Source organism: Tripterygium wilfordii, chromosome 7 (genome assembly GCF_013401445.1).
Source record: "Tripterygium wilfordii isolate XIE 37 chromosome 7, ASM1340144v1, whole genome shotgun sequence".
Classification (NCBI taxonomy): domain Eukaryota; kingdom Viridiplantae; phylum Streptophyta; class Magnoliopsida; order Celastrales; family Celastraceae; genus Tripterygium; species Tripterygium wilfordii.
In genome coordinates this window covers 11,799,230-11,820,151 of record NC_052238.1, presented here as the reverse complement: position 1 = coordinate 11,820,151, position 20,922 = coordinate 11,799,230, and the positions used below count along the sequence as shown (strand labels likewise).

General features: G+C 38.2%; 1 protein-coding gene and 1 pseudogene across 1 annotated transcript; one reads left to right on the top strand and one right to left on the bottom strand.

The window, feature by feature from the left end:
• Positions 1–11,095: 11,095 nt before the first annotated feature.
• On the bottom strand, positions 11,096–11,195 carry LOC120003169 (annotated as a pseudogene).
• Positions 11,196–11,952: 757 nt separating this feature from the next.
• Positions 11,953–20,810, top strand: LOC120002591 (the record flags this gene model as incomplete). The annotated part of the gene is made up of 6 exons (XM_038851353.1): positions 11,953–12,150; positions 12,316–13,753; positions 14,228–16,131; positions 19,698–20,144; positions 20,286–20,433; positions 20,491–20,810. Coding segments are annotated over 6 exons (4,455 nt in total), but the record flags the coding sequence as incomplete, so codon positions are not given.
• Positions 20,811–20,922: the final 112 nt, after the last annotated feature.

The following is a 20,922-nucleotide window of genomic DNA, read 5'->3' as shown; positions in this document are numbered from 1 at the left end:
CGTTGTACTAAGGCTAAACTTGCAAGTTAGACTTCTAAGAATACTAAATAGACTACATTGGTCCACTTTGATGCTTTGGGAATGTTCAATTCTGTCCATCGTCGAGCTTTTCTCGTTTTGCATATTTTCAAACATAACTTGCTCTATTGGCATCTTTACCTTACGAGACATTGTACAAAAGCTAAACTGGCTAGTTAGACTTCTAAGAACACTAAATAGAGTACAACGGTCCCCTTTGATGCTTTGGGAATGCCATTTCTGTCCATACACGAGCTTTTCACGTTTTGTGTAATTTCAAACGTTACTTGCTCTAATGGCATCTTTACCAAATTAAACGTTGTACAAAAGCTAAACTAGCAAGTCAGACTTCTAAGAAAACTAAATAGAGTACAACGGTCCACTTTGATGCTTTAGGAATGCTCAATTCTGTTCATAAACAAGTGTTTCACGTTTTACGTAATTTTGAACGTAACTTGGTCTATTGGCATCTTTACTTAGCGAAACGTTGTACGAAAGCTAAACTAGACACTATACTTCTAAGAACACTAGATATAGTACAACGGTTCACTATGATTCTTTAGGAATGGTCAATTCTTTCGATAGACAAGTTTTTCAAGTTTCACTCAATTTCGAACGTAACTTGGTCTATTGGCATCTTTACCTAACGAAACATCGTCCAAAATCTAAACAAGCTAGTTAAACTTCAAAAAACACTAAATTCAATGCAACGAGCCACATTAATGCTTTGGTAATGCTCAATTCATTTCATACACGAGCTTTTCACATTTTATGCAATTTCAAACGTAACTTGCTCTATTGGCTTCTTTACCTAACGAAACGTTGTACTAAGGATAAACCATAATTTAGAATTCTAAGAACACTAAATAGATTACAGCGGTGAACTTTGATGCTTTGGGAATGCTCAATTTTGCCCATAGTCGAGCTTTTCTCGTTTTGTGCATTTTCAAACATAAATTGTTCTATTGGCATCTTTACCTAACGAAACATTGTACGAAAGGTAAACTAGCTAGTTATAGTTCTAAGAACACTAAATAGAGTAAAATGGTCCTCTTTGACGCTTTGGGAATGCTCAATTCTGTCCATACACGAGCTTTTCACGTTTTGTGCAATTTAAAACGCAACTTGTTCTATTGGCATCTTTATCTAACTAAACATTGTAAGAATGCTAAACTACCATCATAGACTTCTAACAACACTAAATAGAGTACAACGGTCCAATTTGATGCTTTGGGAATGCTCAATTCTTTCCATAGAGGAGCTTTTTACGTCTTGTGCAATTTCAAACATAACTTGGTCTATTGGCATCTTTACCTGACTAAACATTGTACGAAAGCTAAACTAGCAAGTTAGACTTCTAGGAACACTAAATAGAGTATAATGGTCCACTTTGATGCTTTAGGAATGCTTAATTCTATCCATAGACCAGTTTTTACGTTTTGTGCAATTTCGAACATAACTTAGTTTATTGGCATCTTTACCAAATGAAACGTTGTACGAAAGCTAAACTAGCAACCTAGACTTCGAAGAAAATTAAATCGAGTTTCACGGTATGATTTGATGCTTTGGAATTGCTCTACTCTCTCCATAGACAAGCTTTTCAAGTTTTTATGCAATTTCAAACATAACTTAATCTCTGGAATTTTTACCAAATGAAACTTTGTACAAAAGCTAAACTAGCGAGTCAGACTTATAAGAACACTAAATAGATACCAACTGTCCACTTTGATGCTTTGGGAATGCTCAATTCTGTCCATAGACATGTTTTTCACGTTTTGTGCAATTTCAAACATAACTTGGTCTATTGGAATCTTTATCGAATGAAACGTTGTACGAAAGCTAAACTAGCAAGTTGGACTTCTGCGAACACTAAATAGAGTACAATGGTCCACTTTGATGCTTTTGGAATGCTCAATTCTGTGCATAAAAAAGTTTTTCACGTTTTGCGCAATTTTGAACATAACTTGGTCTATTGGCATCTTTACCAAACGAAACGTTGTACGAAACCTAACCTAGAAACTTATACTTCTAAGAACACTAAATATAGTACAACGGTCCACTTTGATGCTTTAGGAATGGTCAATTCATTCCATAGACAAGTTTTTCACGTTTCATGCAATTTCGAACGTTACTTGGTCTATTGGCATCTTTAACTAACGAAACGTTGTCCAAAAGCTAAACTATCTAGTTAGACTTCAAAAAACACTAAATGAAATACAATGGTCCACTTTGATGCTTTGGCAATGCTCAATTCTGTTGATACACGAGCTTTTCACGTTTTATGCAATTTCAAACATAGCTTGGTCTATTGGCATCCTTACTTAAAGAAACATTGTATTAAGGCTAAACAAGTAATTTAGGCTTCTAAGAACACTAAATAGAGTAGAGCGGTCCACTTTCACGCTTTAGGAAAGCTCAATCCCGTCCATAAACAAGTTTTTCACGTTTTGTGCAATTTTGAACATAACTTGGCTATTGGCATCTTTATCGAACGAGACGTTGTACGAAAGCTAAACTAGAAACTTAGACTTCTAAGAACGCTAAATATAGTACAACAGTCCACTTTGATGCTTTAGGAATGGTCAACTCTTTCCATAGACAAGTTTTTCACATTTTGCGCAATTTCGAACGTAATTTGGTCTATTGGCATCTTTACCAAATGAAACATTGTCCAAAAGCTAAACTAGCAAGTTAAGAATTCTAAGAACACTAAATAGATACCACAGTCCACTTTGATGCTTTGGAATTGCTCAACTCTTTCCATATATGAGCTTTTCAAGTTTTTCTGTAATTTCAAAGATAACTTGATCTATTGGCATCTTTACCTAGCGAAACATTGTACGAAAGCTAAACTAGCAACTTAAGACTTCTAAGAACGCTAAAAAGAGTACAACGGTCACTTTCATGCTTTGGGAATGCTCAGTCATGTCCATACATGAGCTTTTCACGTTTTGTGCATTTTCAAACATAACTTGCTGTATTGGCAACTTTACCTCACTAAACATTGTATGAAAGCTAAAGTAGCAAGTTAGACTTCTAATAGCACTAAATAGAGTACAATGATCCACTTTGATGCTTTAGGAATGCTCAATTCTGTCCATAGATAAGTTTTTTGAGTTTTACGCAATCTCGAACATAACTTGATCCATTGGCATCTGTACCTAACGAAACGTTGTACGAAAGATAAACTAGCAACGTCGACTTCTAAGAACACTAAATAGAGTACAATGGCCCACTTTGATACTTTGGGAATGCTCAATTCTGTCCATGGATGAGCTTTTCACGTCTTGTGCAATTTCAAACATAACCTGGTCTATTGGCATCCTTAACTAATGAAATGTTTTACGAAAGGTAAACTAGAAATTTAGACTTCTAAGAACACTAAATATAGGACGACAGTCCACTTTGATGGTTTAGGAATAGTCAATTCTTTCCATGTACAAGTTTTTCATGTTTTGTGCAACTGCGAACGTAACTTGGTCTATTGGCATCTTTACCTAACAAAATGTTATCCAAAAGCTAAACTATAGAGTGAAGACTTTTAAGAACACTAAATAGAGTACAACGGTCCACTTTGATGCTTTGGAATTGCTCAACTCTCTCCACAGATAAGCTTTTCATGTTTTTGTACAATTTCAAACATAACTTGATCTATTGGCATATTTACCTAATGAAACATTGTATGAAAGCTAAACTAACTAGTTAGAATACTAAAAACAAAAAATAGAGGACAACGTTCGTTCCACTTTCATGCTTTGGGAATGCTCAATTCTTTCCACGGACATGTTCTTCACGTTTTGTGCAATTTTGAACATAACTTGGTTTATTGGAATCTTTACCGAATGAAACGTTGTACCAGAGCTAAACTAGCAAGTTAGACTTCTAAGAACACTAAATAGAGTACAACGGTCCACTTTGATGCTTTAGAATGCTCAATTCTGTCCATAAACAAGTTTTTCATGTTTTGTGCAATTTCGAACGTAACTTGGTCTATTGTCATCTTTACCGAATGAAAAGTTCTACGAAAGCTAAACTAGAAACTTAGAATTCTAAGAACACTAGATATAGTACAACGGTCCACTTTGATGCCTTAAGAATGCTCAATTCTTTCCACAGACAAGTTTTTCACTTTTTGTGCAATTTCTAACGTAACTTGGTCTATTGGCATCTTTACCTAACGAAACGTTCTCCAAAAGCTAAACTAGCAAGTTAAGACTTCTAAGAAAACAAAATAGATATAACGGTTCACTTTGATGCTTTGGAATTGCTAAACTCTCTTCATATATAAGCTTTTCATTTTTTTGTGCAATTTCAAACATAACTTGATCTATTGGCATCTTTACCTAACGAAACATTGTACGAAAGCTAAACTGGCTAGTTAGACTTATAAAAACACTAAATAGAGTACAACGGTCCACTTTGATGCTATGGGAATGCTCAATTATGTCTATAGACATGTTTTTCACATTTTGTGCAATTTCGAATATAACTTGGTCTATTGGAATCTTTACCGAATGAAACGTTGCACGAAAGCTAAACTAGCAAGTTAAACTTCTAAGAACACTAAATAGAGCACAACGGTCCACTTTGATGCTTTAGGAATGCTCAATTCCGTCCATAAACAAGTTTTTCACGTTTTACGCAATTTTGAATATAACTTGGTGCATTGACATCTTCACCGAACGAAACGTTGTATGAAAGCTAAACTAGAAACTTATACGTCAAAGAACACTAGATATAGTACAACGGTCCACTTTGATGTTTTAGGAATGGTCAATTCTTTCCATAGACAAGTTTTTCACGTTTTGTGCAATTTCGAACGTAGCTTGCTCTATTGCCATCTTTACCTACCGAAACGTTGTCCAAAAGCTAAACTAGCAAGTTAAGACTTCTAAGAACACTAAATAGAGTACAATGGTCCACCTTGATTGTTTGGAATTTCTTAAATCTCTGCATAGACGAGCTTTTCAAGTTTTTGTGCAATTTCAAACATAACTTGGTCTACTGGCATATTTACCAAATGAAAGTTCGTAAAAAATCTTAACTAGCAAGTCAGATTTCTAAGAACACTAAATAGATAACAACTGTCCACTTTGATGCTTTGGGAATGCTCAATTCTATCCAAGGACTTGTTTTTCACGTTTTATGCAATTTCGAACATAACTTGGTCTATTGGAGTCCTTACCGAATGAAACGTTGTACGAAAGCTAAACTAGCAAGTTATACTTCTAAGAACACTAAATAGAGTACAGCGGTCCAGTTTGACGCTTTAGGAATTCTCAATTCCGTCCATAAACAAGTTTTTCACGTTTTGTGTAGTTTTGAACATAACTTGGCTATTGGCATCTTTATCGAACGAGACGTTGTACGAAAGCTAAACTAGAAACTTATACTTCTAAGAGCACTAAATATAGTACAACGGTCCACTTTGATGCTTTAGGAATGGTCAATTCTTTCCATAGACAAGTTTTTCACGTTTTGTGCAATTTCGAACGTAACTTGGTCTATTGGCATCTTTACCTAACGAGACGTTGTACGAAAGCTAAACTAGAAACTTATACTTCTAAGAACACAAAATATAGTACAACGGTCCACTTTGATGCTTTAGGAATGGTCAATTCTTTCCATAGACAAGTTTTTCACGTTTTGTGCAATTTCGAACGTAACTTGGTCTATTGGCATCTTTACCTAACGAAACGTTGTCCAAAAGCTAAACTAGAAACTTAGAATTCCAAGAACACTAATTATAGTACAACGGTCCACTTTGATGCTTTGGGAATGCTCAATTCTGTCCATGGACGTGCTTTTCACGTCTTGTGAAATTTCAAACACAACATGGTCTATTGGCATGTATACCTAACGAAATGTTGTACGAAAGAAAAAAACTAGAAACTTAGAATTCTAAGAACACTAAATAGAGTACAGCGGTCCACTTTGACGCTCTAGGAATGCTCAATTCCGTCCATAAACAAGTTTTTCACGTTTTGTGCAATTTTGAACATAACTTGGCTATTGGCATCTTTATCGAACGAGACGTTGTACGAAAGCTAAACTCGAAACTTATACTTCTAAGAACACTAAATATAGTACAACGGTCCACTTTGATGCTTTAGGAATGGTCAATTCTTTCCATAGGCAAGTTTTTCACGTTCCGTGCAATTTCGAACGTAACTTGGTCTATTAGCATCTTTAGCTAATGAAACGTTGTCCAAAAGCTAAACTAGCAAGTTAAGAATTCTAAGAACACTAAATACATATCACGGTCCACTTTGATGCTTTGGAATAGCTCAACTCTCTCAATATATGAGCTTTTCAAGTTTTTGTGCAATTTCAAAGATAACGTGATCTATTCGCATCTTTACCTAACGAAACATTGTACGAAAGCTAAAATAGCAAGTTAAGACTTCTAAGAACACTAAAAAGAGTACAATGGTCACTTTGATGCTTTGGGAATGCTCAATCAAGTCCAAACACGAGCTTTTCACATTTTGTGAAATTTCAAACATAACTTGTTGTATTGGTAACTTTACCTCACTAAACGTTGTATGAAAGCTAAAGTAGCTAGTTAGACTTTTAATAACACTAAATAGAGTACAACGATCCACTTTGATGCTTTAGGAATGATCAGTTCTGTCCATAGACAAGTTTTTTACGTTTTGGGCAATCTCGAACATAACTTGATCCATTGGCATCTTTACCTAACGAAATGTTGTACGAAACATAAACAAGCAACGTCGACTTCTAAGAACACTAAATAGAGTACAACGGTCCACTTTGATGCTTTGGGAATGCTCAATTCTGTCCATGGATGAGCTTTTCACGTCTTGTGCAATTTCAAACATAGCATCGTCAATTGGCATCTTTACCTAACGAAACGTTGTACGAAAGGTAAACTAGAAATTTAGACTTTTAAGAACACTAAATATAGGACAACAGTCCACTTTGATGCTTTACGTTTTGTGCAATTTGGAGCGTAACTTGGTCTATTGGCATCTTTACCTAACGAAATGTTGTCCAAAAGCTAAACTCGCTAGTTAGACTTCTAGAAACACTAAATTCAGTGCAACGGTCCAATTTGATGCTTTGGCATTGCTCAATTATGCTCATACACGAGCTTTTCACGTTTTATGGAGTTTCAAACATAACTTAGTCTATTGGCATCTTTACCTAACGAAACGTTGTACTAAGGCTAAACTAGCAAGTTAGACTTCTAAGAATACTAAATAGACTACAACGGTCCACTTTGATGCTTTGGGAATGTTCAATTCTGTCCATAGTCGAGCTTTTCTCGTTTGCTTATTTTCAAACATAACTTGCTCTATTGGCATCTTTACCTTACGAGACATTGTATGAAAGCTAAACTGGCTAGTTAGACTTCTAAGAACACTAAATAAAGTACAACGGTCCCCTTTGATTCTTTGGGAATGCCAATTCTGTCCATACACGAGCTTTTCACGTTTTGTGTAATTTCAAACGTTACTTGCTCTAATGGCATTTTTACCAAATTAAACGTTGTACAAAAGCTAAACTAGCAACTTAGACTTCTAAGAACACTAAATAGAGTTTAACGGTATGCTTTGATGCTTTGGAATTGCTCAATTCTTTCCATAGATGAGCTTTTCAAGTTTCTATGCAATTTAAAACATAACTTGGTCTACTGGAATCTTTGTCCGAATGAAATGTTGTATGAAAGCGAAACTAGCAAGTTGGACTTCTAAGAAAACTTAATAGAGTACAACGGTCCACTTTGATGCTTTAGGAATGCTCAATTCTGTCCATAAACAAGTTTTTCATGTTTTGCGTAATTTTGAACGTAACTTGGTCTATTGACATCTTTACCTAGTGAAACGTTGTACGAAAGCTAAACTATAAACTATACTTCTAAGAACACTAAATATAGTACAACGGTCCACTTTGATTCCTTAGGAATGGTCAATTCTTTTGATAGACAAGTTTTTCACGTTTCGCTCAATTTCGAACGTAACTTGGTCTATCGGCATCTTTTCCTAACGAAACATTGTCCAAAAGCTAAGCAAGCTAGTTAGACTTCAGAAAATACTAAATGCAGGGCAACGGTCCACTTTAATGCTTTGTCAATGCTCAATTCCGTTCATACACGAGCTTTTCACGTTTTATGCAATTTCAAACGTAACTTGCTCTATTGGCATTTTACCTAACGAAACGTTGTACTAAGGATAAACTAGTCATTTAGAATTTTAGGAACACTAAATAGACTACAGCGGTCAACTTTGATGCTTTGGGAATGCTTAGGAAGCATGCCATGGCTATCACACTTTGTGATGAGCAACTGATTGGACCTCTATTTTGAGGTTCCAATGTCTATTAATTAGGATGTTCTAGCACTTAGCTAATGTATTTGATTGCATTTTAGCTTAGTTTTACACTTACGAATGTTTCCCCTTGGTTTTGTAGGAATCGGACCTTGTTCGGGCAAGTTGGAGCACGTTTTGGGCACTTTTTGCTGTGAGGTGTCGGGACACCTCTCAAGGTGTCCGGACACTTACTGTCCGGACACCCACATTAGGTGTCCGGACACTTTCTTTGAAAAATGAGATAGAGCCTATAACGAAGACTTGATGAAGCCCAGGTGTCCGGCCACCTTCCGAAGCCGTCCGGACACCTACCGCGGATCTGTAATTTTCTACACCAAAATTTCAAGGGCATTTGGGGTAAATCATGTATGTAACCAATGGGGAACGTTTGTATAAGGGTAGTTAGGTATTTTCAATGGTAAAAGGAGGAGAAAACCCTAAGATTTCTTCTTTCTTCTCATATTTCATCTCACACAACATCTAGCCTCCATAGTTTTTCTCTCTTTCTCTCTCTAGGGTTTTACTTAGTTCTTGTGATCTTGATTGTAAACATTGGTTTTCATCTATAAAATTGATGTTTATTCTCATTATAATGAGTGGCTAAGTTCCCTTTCTAGTTTCTAGTCCCGAACGGTGGGTGCAAGGTTTCGATTACTCAAGGTATGCTCAAAGAATCGTAGCTCCGATTTCTTTCTTTTAATTTCGTGATAGTTGTGTGATTGGATCTATGGGAATGACATTTTTTATTGTATTCTTGGATTGTCTAGTCTAGGGATTGCATCTAATGTGTTCGATTGAGAATTGTTAAACCCATTGCATGATTTCCTTAATTAATTGAGTTTTTCATTGCATAGCTATTAATTATGTGTATTGATGATGGGGTTTTGGGTTAATTTAGGAATGTGCATGGGAGAGTTATGGTTAATTGATCTTTGAGTGTGAAACTAGGGTGTTAGCCAAGCCGAGCCCCAAGGGGGAACATTAATCCATAATATTAGGTGCTTATCCCTTTGCGTTCATCGTAGATTAAGAGACCCGATAGCCTACATGTATGAATTGAAGTCTTATATCCCAATTCTCTTTGCATATGCATGATTGATAGTATCACACAATGCATTGTGTATGGTTGTGTGTGTTTGCAATGATACCTTGAGTATGAGAGAACCAAGTAGCCACCGGGACGGACTAGAGGCTAGGTTTTTAATTAATTGTTTTAAATCCAATTTGTACTTACTTTGATTACAAAATCGCTCATGCTACCGAGTCATTCGGCCCATTTCTTTTACTTGCTTTTATTTGATATTCATTGTGTTTATTAGTGTTAGCTAGTCATTTGCATATCATTCACTTCAAATTTGCATTGCTTCCTCGTGGATCGATACCGGACTCATCGGTTTATTACTTGACGATACCCTACACTTGGGGTAAGTACACACACACACTTTGGTGTCGGTTAAGTTTTTGGCGCCGTTGCCGGGGAAGCGGATGTCAAAGACGGAGCTGGGTGGCTTGTAGATGCTAGCTTTATGCTATTAAACACCATCAAATAAGGAAGGAGCACGGTCACGCTTCAAGGGTAACTTCGTTCCTCCCTTTTACTTGCTTTCTAGTGTAGTTGATTTAGTGTAGTTGCTGGAAAAAAAAAAATTTGTGAGGAGAACTTGGCGGATGGGGCTAACTTAGATTCCTGTGGGCGATGGATGCCATCTTGTTTGCTGCTTGGTAGTGATACGTTGTTTGAGAGAGCTTTGCGCATTTTTCTTTCTATCACTACTTGCTACATCTTGGTGTGTTATTGTTCCTAAGGTTGATCGTTGTTCTATTCCTATCTTTGCTCTCGTTCTTGGTAGTTCCTTGATTGAAAATCTTGTGTTACTTGACGTGGTTGATTGCTACTTTTGTGTGCTACTTGCTATTGTTCCTTGCCATCATGTCTCAACCTAGAGATAATGTTAGTGGGCATGGGTCTAATAGAGATGGGATATGTGGTGATATAAATGTGAGTGATGCGGGGAGTGTACGTGGGGGTGATATGAATCTTGATGCATTGCGTCGTCTTTTGCAACATGTGAACATTGATGAATTAATGAATCCTGTGCAAGGGCAAGATGCCCAAAATTTGCCAAATGTTCCAGTTGAGCATGCTTTGCAAAATGCACCTCAACCACTTCAACACGACAATGCGGTGCAATTTGCCCCACAAAATGTCTACCAACCTCCCAATATGCCTCCCGCATACCATATGCCTCCCCCATATAACTATGTGCATCCCATGTGTTACAATATGCCTCAAATGCCACAAGTGCCACAATATGCTCCTTTTGGGCAAAACTTTCATGCACCTCCTCCTATGGAGTACCTTCATGCCCAAGCCCAAGAGCATCGCACTTTGAGGGAGCTTACACATCCCGCAAGGCAAACCCAACCTTCTTGCATCATCATGCCACCGAACCAACAAAATGTGAGCCTTAAACCATCCATGTTCCAAATGATTCCCAAATTCCATGGAATGGAATCGGAACGACCATATTCACATGTGCGTGATTTTGAATCGGTGTGTACTACTTTTGGTGATGTCACATGCTCACAAGAAATTTTGAGACTCAAACTTTTTCCATTCTCTTTGAAGGATCATGCAAAACAATGGTTTGAGAACTTACGCCCCCAATCCATTGTGACTTGGGTGGCAATGCAAGAAGAATTTCTTAACAAATATTTTCCTTCCCACCGTACCATCTCTTACCAAACACAAATCATGAATTTTCATTGCAAAGAACATGAAATCTTCTTCCAAGCTTGGGAGAGGTTTAAAGATTTGTTGTTTATGTGCCCTCACCATGGATTTCAAAAATTTCAAATTGTGAATTTTTTCCACAAATCTTTGACTCCATCTTTGAAGAAATTGGTCTCCACCATGACTCAAGGTGATTTTTTGAATAGGGATGCCAATGAAGCATTCACTTTCTTTGATGGGTTGGCGGAGGAATCTCGATCTTGGGAAGCTCCTCCACTAACCCGACATGATGTTGTGCCAAACTCTAGTGGCAAGTTTGTTTTGAATGAAAATGATGACGTGCATGCTAAACTTGCTTTGTTGTCCAAGAAATTGGAGTCCTTAGAGTCACAAAAGGCCCCTATAAATGTGGTTGGTGTTGATGAACAAGTTGCTTGTACTTTGTGTGAAAGTAGGGATCATAGGACGGATGAGTGTAATGCTCTACCGGCTTGTAAGGAAGTCCTATTTGGGCAAGGTTACAATGGGAACAATTCTCAAAACTTTAGAAAGCCCTACCCTACTAATAACCAAGGCAACAATTCTTACAATGAGAATTACCCTTGGAGGAATCATCCAAACTTTGGGTGGAGGAATGATGGGAATGCTCAATCTCAATCACTCCCCACTCCACCCCAACAACAATTGCCTCCTCCAAGTGTTACACAACCACCTCCACAACCTTACATTCCACCTCCTAAGAGGTCTCTTGAAGACACTCTTAACATTTTCATGCAAGCTCAAATAGGGGAGAATCAAAAGGCCACCAAATTCCAAGAACAAACCAATAGAGCCATTGAGGATATTAAGAGTCAAATCACTAAGGTCACCCAAGCTCTCACCACATATGAGAAGGGTAAATTCCCAGCTCAACCATATCCCAATCCATCCAAACCAGCCAATGTGGTGGAATCTACTAGTGGGGGGGTGAGTGGACATGAACAAGCCCAATCCATCCTCACTTTGAGGAATGGACGCGTTGTGGATAGGCCCATACCAAATGAGAATGTTGATCAAAGTGATGAGGTGCAGAATTTTGGGGATAGTGTGGGGAGGAAGGACAAAGGAAATAGTGGAAAGGAGAATAGTTTGGAGAAAATTGTGCAGGAAAATGGTACACTTGATGCAAGTGTCCGGACACCTATTTTGGATCATCCGGACAATGCATCCAGAAATTTAGAGAAAGGTGAGAAAATACCAAGAAACGATGAGGCGAGTGAGGGACAATCACATAGGACAAGGGTAGACACGTCTAAGGATAAAGAGTGTATCCCAAGGCCACCATTTCCTCACCGATTAGGGAAGAAAACCAATGAGGCTCTACATAAAGAGATGTTTGAACTTTTCAAACAAGTGAAAGTGAACATACCTCTTTTAGATGCCATCAAACAAGTTCCCTCGTATGCAAAGTTCCTCAAGGATTTGTGTACCGTGAAACGCAAATTGAATGTGAAGGAGAAGGCATTTCTTACAAAGCAAGCAAGCTCCATCTTACAAGCCACCACTCCACCTAAATATAAGGATCCCGGTTGCCCTACCATTCCCATAGTCATAGGGAACCATAGGATTGAGCAAGCATTGTTGGATTTAGGTGCTAGTGTTAATCTCCTTCCATACTCGGTCTATCAACAAATGGGGTTAGGTGAGCTTAAGCCTACAAGAATTACTTTGCAACTAGCCGATAGATCCGTCAAGATTCCTAGGGGAATAGTTGAAGACGTACTAGTTCAAGTGGATGAATTTTACTTCCCGGTTGACTTTATGGATTTAGATACTCAACCCCTCCCTAGCTTTAGCAAACCAATTTCGGTCCTTTTAGGTAGACCTTTCCTAGCAACCTCAAATGCTTTGATCAATTGTAGGAATGGTGTCATGGTGCTATCTTTTGGGAATATGACCGCGGAGATGAACATCTTTAATGTGTCTAAGCAAATGGGAGAGTTTGAAGACATTAGGGAAGTAGATTGGATCCATTCATATGTTGAGGAGAACTTCGAGAAAACTCTTGCTAGGGATTCGGTGGAAGGTGTGCTAGCTTTGAGCGAAAAAGGTAGTCAATTTCTAGTTGAGGAAGAGGAAATTAATGAGGTTTTGGAGTCTTTAGCTATCCATAGCATAGGACGATTCAACCCACCTATTGAGGAATTAGAACCTTCCAAGACTAAGCTTGAATCATCTCTAGAGCATCCACCAACACCGGAAAGGAAACCCTTACCAAGTGAATTAAAATATGTGTTTTTGGGCGAGAAGGAGTCATACCCCGTTGTGATATCTTCCCTACTTACTTCTCCCCAAGAAGAGAAACTTGTTCAAGTTTTGCAAAGGTATAGACGGGCAATACGTTGGACAATTGCTGATTTGAAGGGTATTAGTCCTTTGGTTTGTACTCATAGGATTTACATGGAAGAGGAAGCTAAGCCCGTTAGACAAATGCAAAGACATTTGAATCCAAACATGAAGGAGGTAGTTAGGGGGGAGGTACTAAAATTGCTTGACGCGGGGATCATTTATCCCATTGCGGATTCCAAATGGGTATCTCCTACCCAAGTGGTCCCCAAAAAGTCCGGAGTTACGGTAGTTAAGAATGACAAGAACGAATTGGTGCCCACTCGAATTCAAACCGGGTGGCGTATGTGTATTGACTACCGTAGACTCAATATGGTTACTAGAAAGGACCATTTCCCCTTACCCTTCCTTGACCAAGTCCTTGAGAGAGTAGCGGGTCGAGCCTATTATTGCTTCCTTGATGGGTATTCTGGATATAATCAAATAGAGATTGCCTTAGAAGACCAAGACAAGACCACATTCACATGTCCATACGGAACTTTTGCTTATAGACGCATGCCTTTTGGGTTATGCAATGCTCCGGCTACCTTTCAAAGGTGCATGATGAGTATCTTTAGTGACATGGTTGAGAAGATTGTGGAGGTCTTTATGGATGATTTCTCGGTTTACGGAGACACCTATGACCAATGCCTTGCTAATTTGGCAAGTGTGTTAAAAAGATGTGAGGAGAGCCAATTGGTTCTCAATTGGGAAAAGTGTCATTTCATGGTGACACATGGAATTGTATTGGGACACATTGTGTCTTCAAAAGGGATAGAGGTTGACAAGGCAAAAATTGAATTAATTCAAAAGTTACCTCCCCCTACATGTGTTAAAGATGTGAGATCTTTTTTGGGTCATGCGGGTTTCTATAGAAGGTTTATTAATTCTTTTAGTGCCATTGCCAAACCTTTAAGTAACTTGCTTGCTCAAGATGTCTCTTTTGAATGGACACCACAATGTCAACAAGCTTTTGATGATTTGAAAGGTGCCCTAACCACCGCACCCATTATGCAAACTCCCGATTGGAGTATGCCCTTTGAACTCATGTGTGATGCAAGTGATGTGGCGGTTGGGGCGGTCCTAGGACAAAGAAAAGAAAAACATGCTCATGTTATATACTATGCTAGTAAGACTTTGAATGATGCTCAAGTGAATTATACCACTACCGAAAAGGAATTACTAGCTATAGTTTTTGCCTTGGACAAGTTTAGGTCCTATTTGGTTGGCTCGAAAGTCATCATCTTTACCGACCATGCAGCTTTGAAGTATCTACTTTCAAAAGCTGATGCCAAGCCTAGGTTGTTAAGATGGATTCTCTTACTTCAAGAATTTGACCTTGAAATTAAAGATAAGAAAGGAGTGGAGAATGTAGTAGCCGACCATCTCTCTCGACTTCCCGGACAAAATTTGATTTCACATGGCCTACCCATCAATGAGCATTTCCCGGATGAACAACTCCTCCTCACTAATGCCATCTCTTCTAAATTGACTCCATGGTATGCGGACATTGCCAACTTTTTGGTGACCGAAAACATGCCATCTCATTGGAGTAAGATTGATAGATCCAAATTTCTTCACAATGTGCGAAACTTCTTTTGGGATGACCCATATTTGTTCAAGTATTGTTCTGATCAAGTGATTAGGAGGTGCATTCCCGATAATGAATTTGAAAGTGTCATGGCCTTTTGCCATAAATATGCTTGTGGAGGCCATTTTTCCTCCAAAAAGACCGCAGCCAAAATTCTTCAAAGTGGCTTATATTGGCCTTCTTTGCACAAAGATGTCCATGCTTATTGCCTATCTTGTGACAATTGCCAAAGGCTAGGTAATTTAGGAAAACGTGAGATGATGCCCCTCCAACCTATTAACATTTTGGAAATTTTCGATTGTTGGGCCATTGACTTCATGGGACCCTTCCCTAATTCATTTGGTTATTTGTATATCTTGGTTGGTGTGGATTATGTGTCCAAGTGGGTAGAAGCCATCCCTTCTCGAACAAATGATCACCAAGTTGTGATAAAATTTTTAAAAGAAAACATTTTCTCAAGATTTGGGATGCCTCGAGCCATCATAAGTGATGGTGGGTCTCACTTTTGCAATGCCCCGGTTAGAACTTTGATGAAACGATATGGCATTTTGCACAAAGTTGGCACCCCATATCATCCACAAACAAGTGGCCAAGCGGAATTGGCAAATAGGGAGATTAAACGTATTCTTGAAAAAACGGTTGGTCCCAATAGAAAAGATTGGTCTTCAAAATTGATTGATGCTTTGTGGGCTTACCGTACTGCGTATAAGACTTCCCTTGGAATGTCTCCTTATAGACTTGTCTATGGCAAGGCTTGCCACTTGCCGGTGGAATTGGAGCACAAGGCCTATTGGGCCATTCGCACTTTGAATGACTCCACCGATCAAGTTGGGGGGCATCACAAACTCCAAATCCAAGAGATTGAGGAGTTGAGGAATGATGCTTTTGAAAATGCTAAAATTGCTAAGCTTAAAATGAAAAGATACCATGACAAGCACATTGTGAGGAAAGTTTTTCATGAGGGACAAAAGGTTCTTTTATACAACTCCCGGTTACACTTGTTTCCCGGGAAGTTACGTACCAAATGGACCGGACCTTTTATTATCCGTAAGGTTTCCCCATATGGAAGCATTGACATTGATGATCCTAGGAGTGGAAAAACTTTTAAGGTTAATGGCCAACGTTTGAAACCATACTTGGAAAATTTTAATGAATTGGCCGAAGAATGGGACCTTGTGGATCCCACTCCTTCCTAGTGTGCGTGAAAAGAGCTCTCTTGTAAATTGTAGTGTTAGATTATTTTTCATTCATTTTTGGTGTGTTTTTGTATGTTCACAATGCATTTCACAATTTGTTCTTGCCTTGTTTTCCATTCTTCACATTGGGGACAATGTCTCATTTAAGTTGGGGGGTGAGGGAATTGTGAAACTTGCTTTATTTTGGTGTGCTTTTGTGAATATCAAAAATTTGAAAATTTTGAAAAAAAAAAAAAAGTCTTGTTGTGTCATGCTTGGATAGTGTGGTTGGTATTAACTTTTTTAGGACATGCTTCGTTTCTCATGATTCCAACCACTTTTGAAGAGTATGGTATGACTTCCTACCCTTTATCCTATTGTGTTGTGCTTTGTTGTTCATACATGCTAGATGGACTTTAGGAGGGGACGGGTAGGTGCTTTTAGGGATTCACTACCAATTTGACTGTTAATTTCTTATTCTTGTTCAAACGTGCAAGTGTAGAGTAGGTTTCTTGATTTCTTTTGTGAAGTTGATACATGCAATTGAGTGGGATAACTATAATCAATTTCTCTTGGAATGATTGAGACCTAGTTTGATATAGAATTGTGCAGTTGAGCAGACATCTTGGCATTGAAGCATTTGTATGACTGCGTTTTTGGATCCTTTTGTCTGAAAAATTACCTTTTTACCATTCTCATTCCTTTGAGCCATTCTTCATTGATACACATTGGGTTTCGGGTGATGTTTTTCATTGATATTCATTTGCCATCTTATGCGCGTGTTCTTTAATAGCTTTGCATCCATTACATTTGATTACTGAGAGGTGTGATTTTTGTATTTTGCCACTTGCTTGTGAACTTAGGATTGAAGGATTCATTAGGTTGAGAGATTTGAGCCTAACCTATTCATTTGTGAGTGATTATAAGCCAAAATTTCTTTAAGCTTCTTGATTTCACTTACAAGCCTTGTGTGAGCTATTTTCCCAAATATTTCCCACCTTTGGTTGCAAGGTTGAGTAGGAGCTTGAAAAATAAATCGGTAGTGATATTACCCCTCCTTATTATGAGAAAAAAATTATGAGGGTTGTTGTATAAATGATGTTATATTCAAAAAAAAAAACAAAAATAAAAACAAAAACAAAAGAAAAGGAAAAAAATGCATAGAAAAGAGAAGAAAAATATCAAAAAAAAAGAAAAAAAAAAGAAAAAGAAGGTGTATGCAATAAAGTTAATCCTTTGTGTGTAAAGCATGAGAAGTGTTTGAAATTGTGGTACAATGGAAGGGGTGACAAAAATGAGAGTTTAGCTCACATGTTTGAACTTAACCTTGCAACTTGTTACCTAGATCCAAATTCTTCCTACCTTGTCCCATGACCACATTACAACCCATTTAACCTTTGGATGAATTTGATCCAAGGTAAGCAAGTGAGTTGGTGAATGCATTAATTGCTCTTGTAGGTGATTTCTTTCTCAAAGCTATGCCCATCCAAATTATCTTTTATAAGCACATACATTTAATTCAATTGTGTAAGTCATTCACTTAGCACAATGCTTTCATGTTTTTGTGTACATTTGGGATTGGGAATTTATGAACACCAAAAGGGTCCATAACAAGGTTTTGCTTGTGTGAATATGTTGGTTGTCTAGTTTGATTGCACATATATTTTTCATAGTATAAAATGTTCTTGGTCATTTTTAAGGGGATTGAGATTGATTTTCCAAAGATTTTGCATGTTTTTGACCAAGCAGGGGAATTGGGGGATTAGCTCTACTTCTTACATGTGAGAACTTAAGAATCATTTATGGTGCTTTCAAAGTAATGGTGGATCCCTTGGCAAGTGTTTGTGGGTATCGCTTTGATAAGCCCTCACGAGACTACAACTCGTCCACTAGGGTGACCTAGGGGTTTAAAGGCTTGTTGCATGCGCTAAATGCAACCGTGATGCCTACGTCAGTGAGTTAGGATTTTATTTAGTAGATTTTAGTTTTAGGTAGTGATTGCATTGCTAGGGACTAGCAACGTCTAAGTTGGGGGGTGTGATTGGACCTCTATTTTGAGGTTCCAATGTCTTTTAATTAGTATGTTCTAGCACTTAGCTAATGTATTTGATTGCATTTTAGCTTAGTTTTACACTTACGAATGTTTCCCCTTGGTTTTGTAGGAATCGGACCTTGTTCGGGCAAGTTGGAGCACGTTTTGGGCACTTTTTGCTGTGAGGTGTCGGGACACCCACATTAGGTGTCCGGACACTTTATTTGAAAAATGAGACAGAGCCTATAACGAAGACTTGATGAAGCCCCGGTGTCCGGACACCTTCCGGAGCCGTCCGGACACCTACCGCGGATCTGCAATTTTCTACACCAAAATTTCAAGGGCATTTGGGGTAAATCATGTATGTAACCAATGGGGAACGTTTGTATAAGGGTAGTTAGGTATTTTCAATGGTAAAAGGAGGAGAAAACCCTAAGATTTCTTCTTCCTTCTCATATTTCATCTCACACAACATCTAGCCTCCATAGTTTTTCTCTCTTTCTCTCTCTAGGGTTTTACTTAGTTCTTGTGATCTTGATTGTAAACATTGGTTTTCATCTATAAAATTGATGTTTATTCTCATTATAATGAGTGGCTAAGTTCCCTTTCTAGTTTCTAGTCCCGAACGGTGGGTGCAAGGTTTCGATTACTCAAGGTATGCTCAAAGAATCGTAGCTCCGATTTCTCTCTTTTAATTTCGTGATAGTTGTGTGATTGGATCTATGGGAATGACATTTTTTATTGTATTCTTGGATTGTCTAGTCTAGGGATTGCATCTAATGTGTTCGATTGAGAATTGTTAAACCCATTGCATGATTTCCTTAATTAATTGAGTTTTTCATTGCATAGCTATTAATTATGTGTATTGATGATGGGGTTTTGGGTTAATTTAGGAATGTGCATGGGAGAGTTATGGTTAATTGATCTTTGAGTGTGAAACTAGGGTGTTAGCCAAGCCGAGCCCCAAGGGGGAACATTAATCCATAATATTAGGTGCTTATCCCTTTGCGTTCATCGTAGATTAAGAGACCCGATGTCCTACATGTATGAATTGAAGTCTTATATCCCAATTCTCTTTGCATATGCATGATTGATAGTATCACACAATGCATTGTGTATGGTTGTGTGTGTTTGCAATGATACCTTGAGTATGAGAACCGAGTAGCCACCGGGACGGACTAGAGACTAGGTTTTTAATTAATTGTTTTAAATCCAATTTGTACTTACTTTGATTACAAAATCGCTCATGCTACCGAGTCATTCGGCCCATTTCTTTTACTTGCTTTTATTTGATATTCATTGTGTTTATTAGTGTTAGCTAGTCATTTGCATATCATTCACTTCAAATTTGCATTGCTTCCTCGTGGATCGATACTGGACTCATCGGTTTATTACTTGACGATACCCTACACTTGGGGTAAGTACACACACACACTTTGGTGTCGGTTAGCAACAAAGCCGAGTTGCTACAAAGTTGGAAGAGCAGAAAGTTCAAGAACAAGAGCAGCCATTTCAACAGTCACGTCATGCAATCATATATGGGTTGCCTGACCCCGATAAACCTGCTCCACCTGTGAGACCTTATGTTCCTCCAATCCCGTTTCCAGGGCGTCTTATGAGAAATAAAGAAGAAATGTCATCATTGCAAAAGACAATCCGAAAGACGGATGTGGAACCTTCTGTTGTGCAAGAAGAGAAGAAAGTAGATGAGAATAAGGTGGTTCAACTAACTGAAGAGTGTAGTGTCATATCACAAAAGAAGTTGCCGCCAAAGCTTAAGGATACAGGAAGTTTCACTATACCTTGTTACATAGCTAATCAAAATTTTGAACATGCTTTATTAGATTTGGGTGCATCAGTTAATCTAATGTCTCTCTCTGTCTTTGAATCTTTGAATGTAGGTGCGCTCAAAAAGACCTCTGTGGGCATACAATTGGCTGATCGATCTATTTGATATCCTAGGGGAGTACTAGAAGACGTTTCCGTTGAGGTACATGGACTAATTTTTCCAGCTAACTTTCTAGTACTTGATATGCAGGATTGCCAAGGTCATGGAGAAGAGTTTCCGCTGATTTTGGGACAACCATTCATGAAAACTGCAAGGATGACAATTGATGTGTACAAAGGCACGCTGACAATGACAAATAATGAGGAGACAGTGACCTTCAAGCCCAAGGCAGCACAAGGTGAGAAATCAATGGAGAAAGTGCTCACTATTAAAGATTACATTGTGGAGAAAGAAGGACATCCAACTAAGGTTGAGTCTATGAATCTACCTAGAGTCATGCCATACGAGAGAGGTAAGCATACTCCCGCCTTTGAGTCCTTTTCTTTATCCACTAACAAGTTGTTCCCCTCAATTGTGAAAGTACCCCAAGATAAAATCCTCCAACAAGCGGTTTTTGGAAAAAGGGAAAAAGGATATTCAGATCCTTTTGAGAAATCAACTGCTCTTACAACTCTGAGTAATGAAAGGCATACTTTAGATGTTGAACTGGGTGTTGCTAGAGGAAGGCGATTGTTACCACCCAATGAACTGAAAGTGGGCTTCCAAGTTCACTAATTTAACTACTTGAAGAGTTACGTCTCGCCTAGACGTTAAATAAAGCGCTTGGTGGGAGGCAACCCACCCGGTAAATTCGTTTCTTTTATTGTATATTATTTTAGTTTATTAT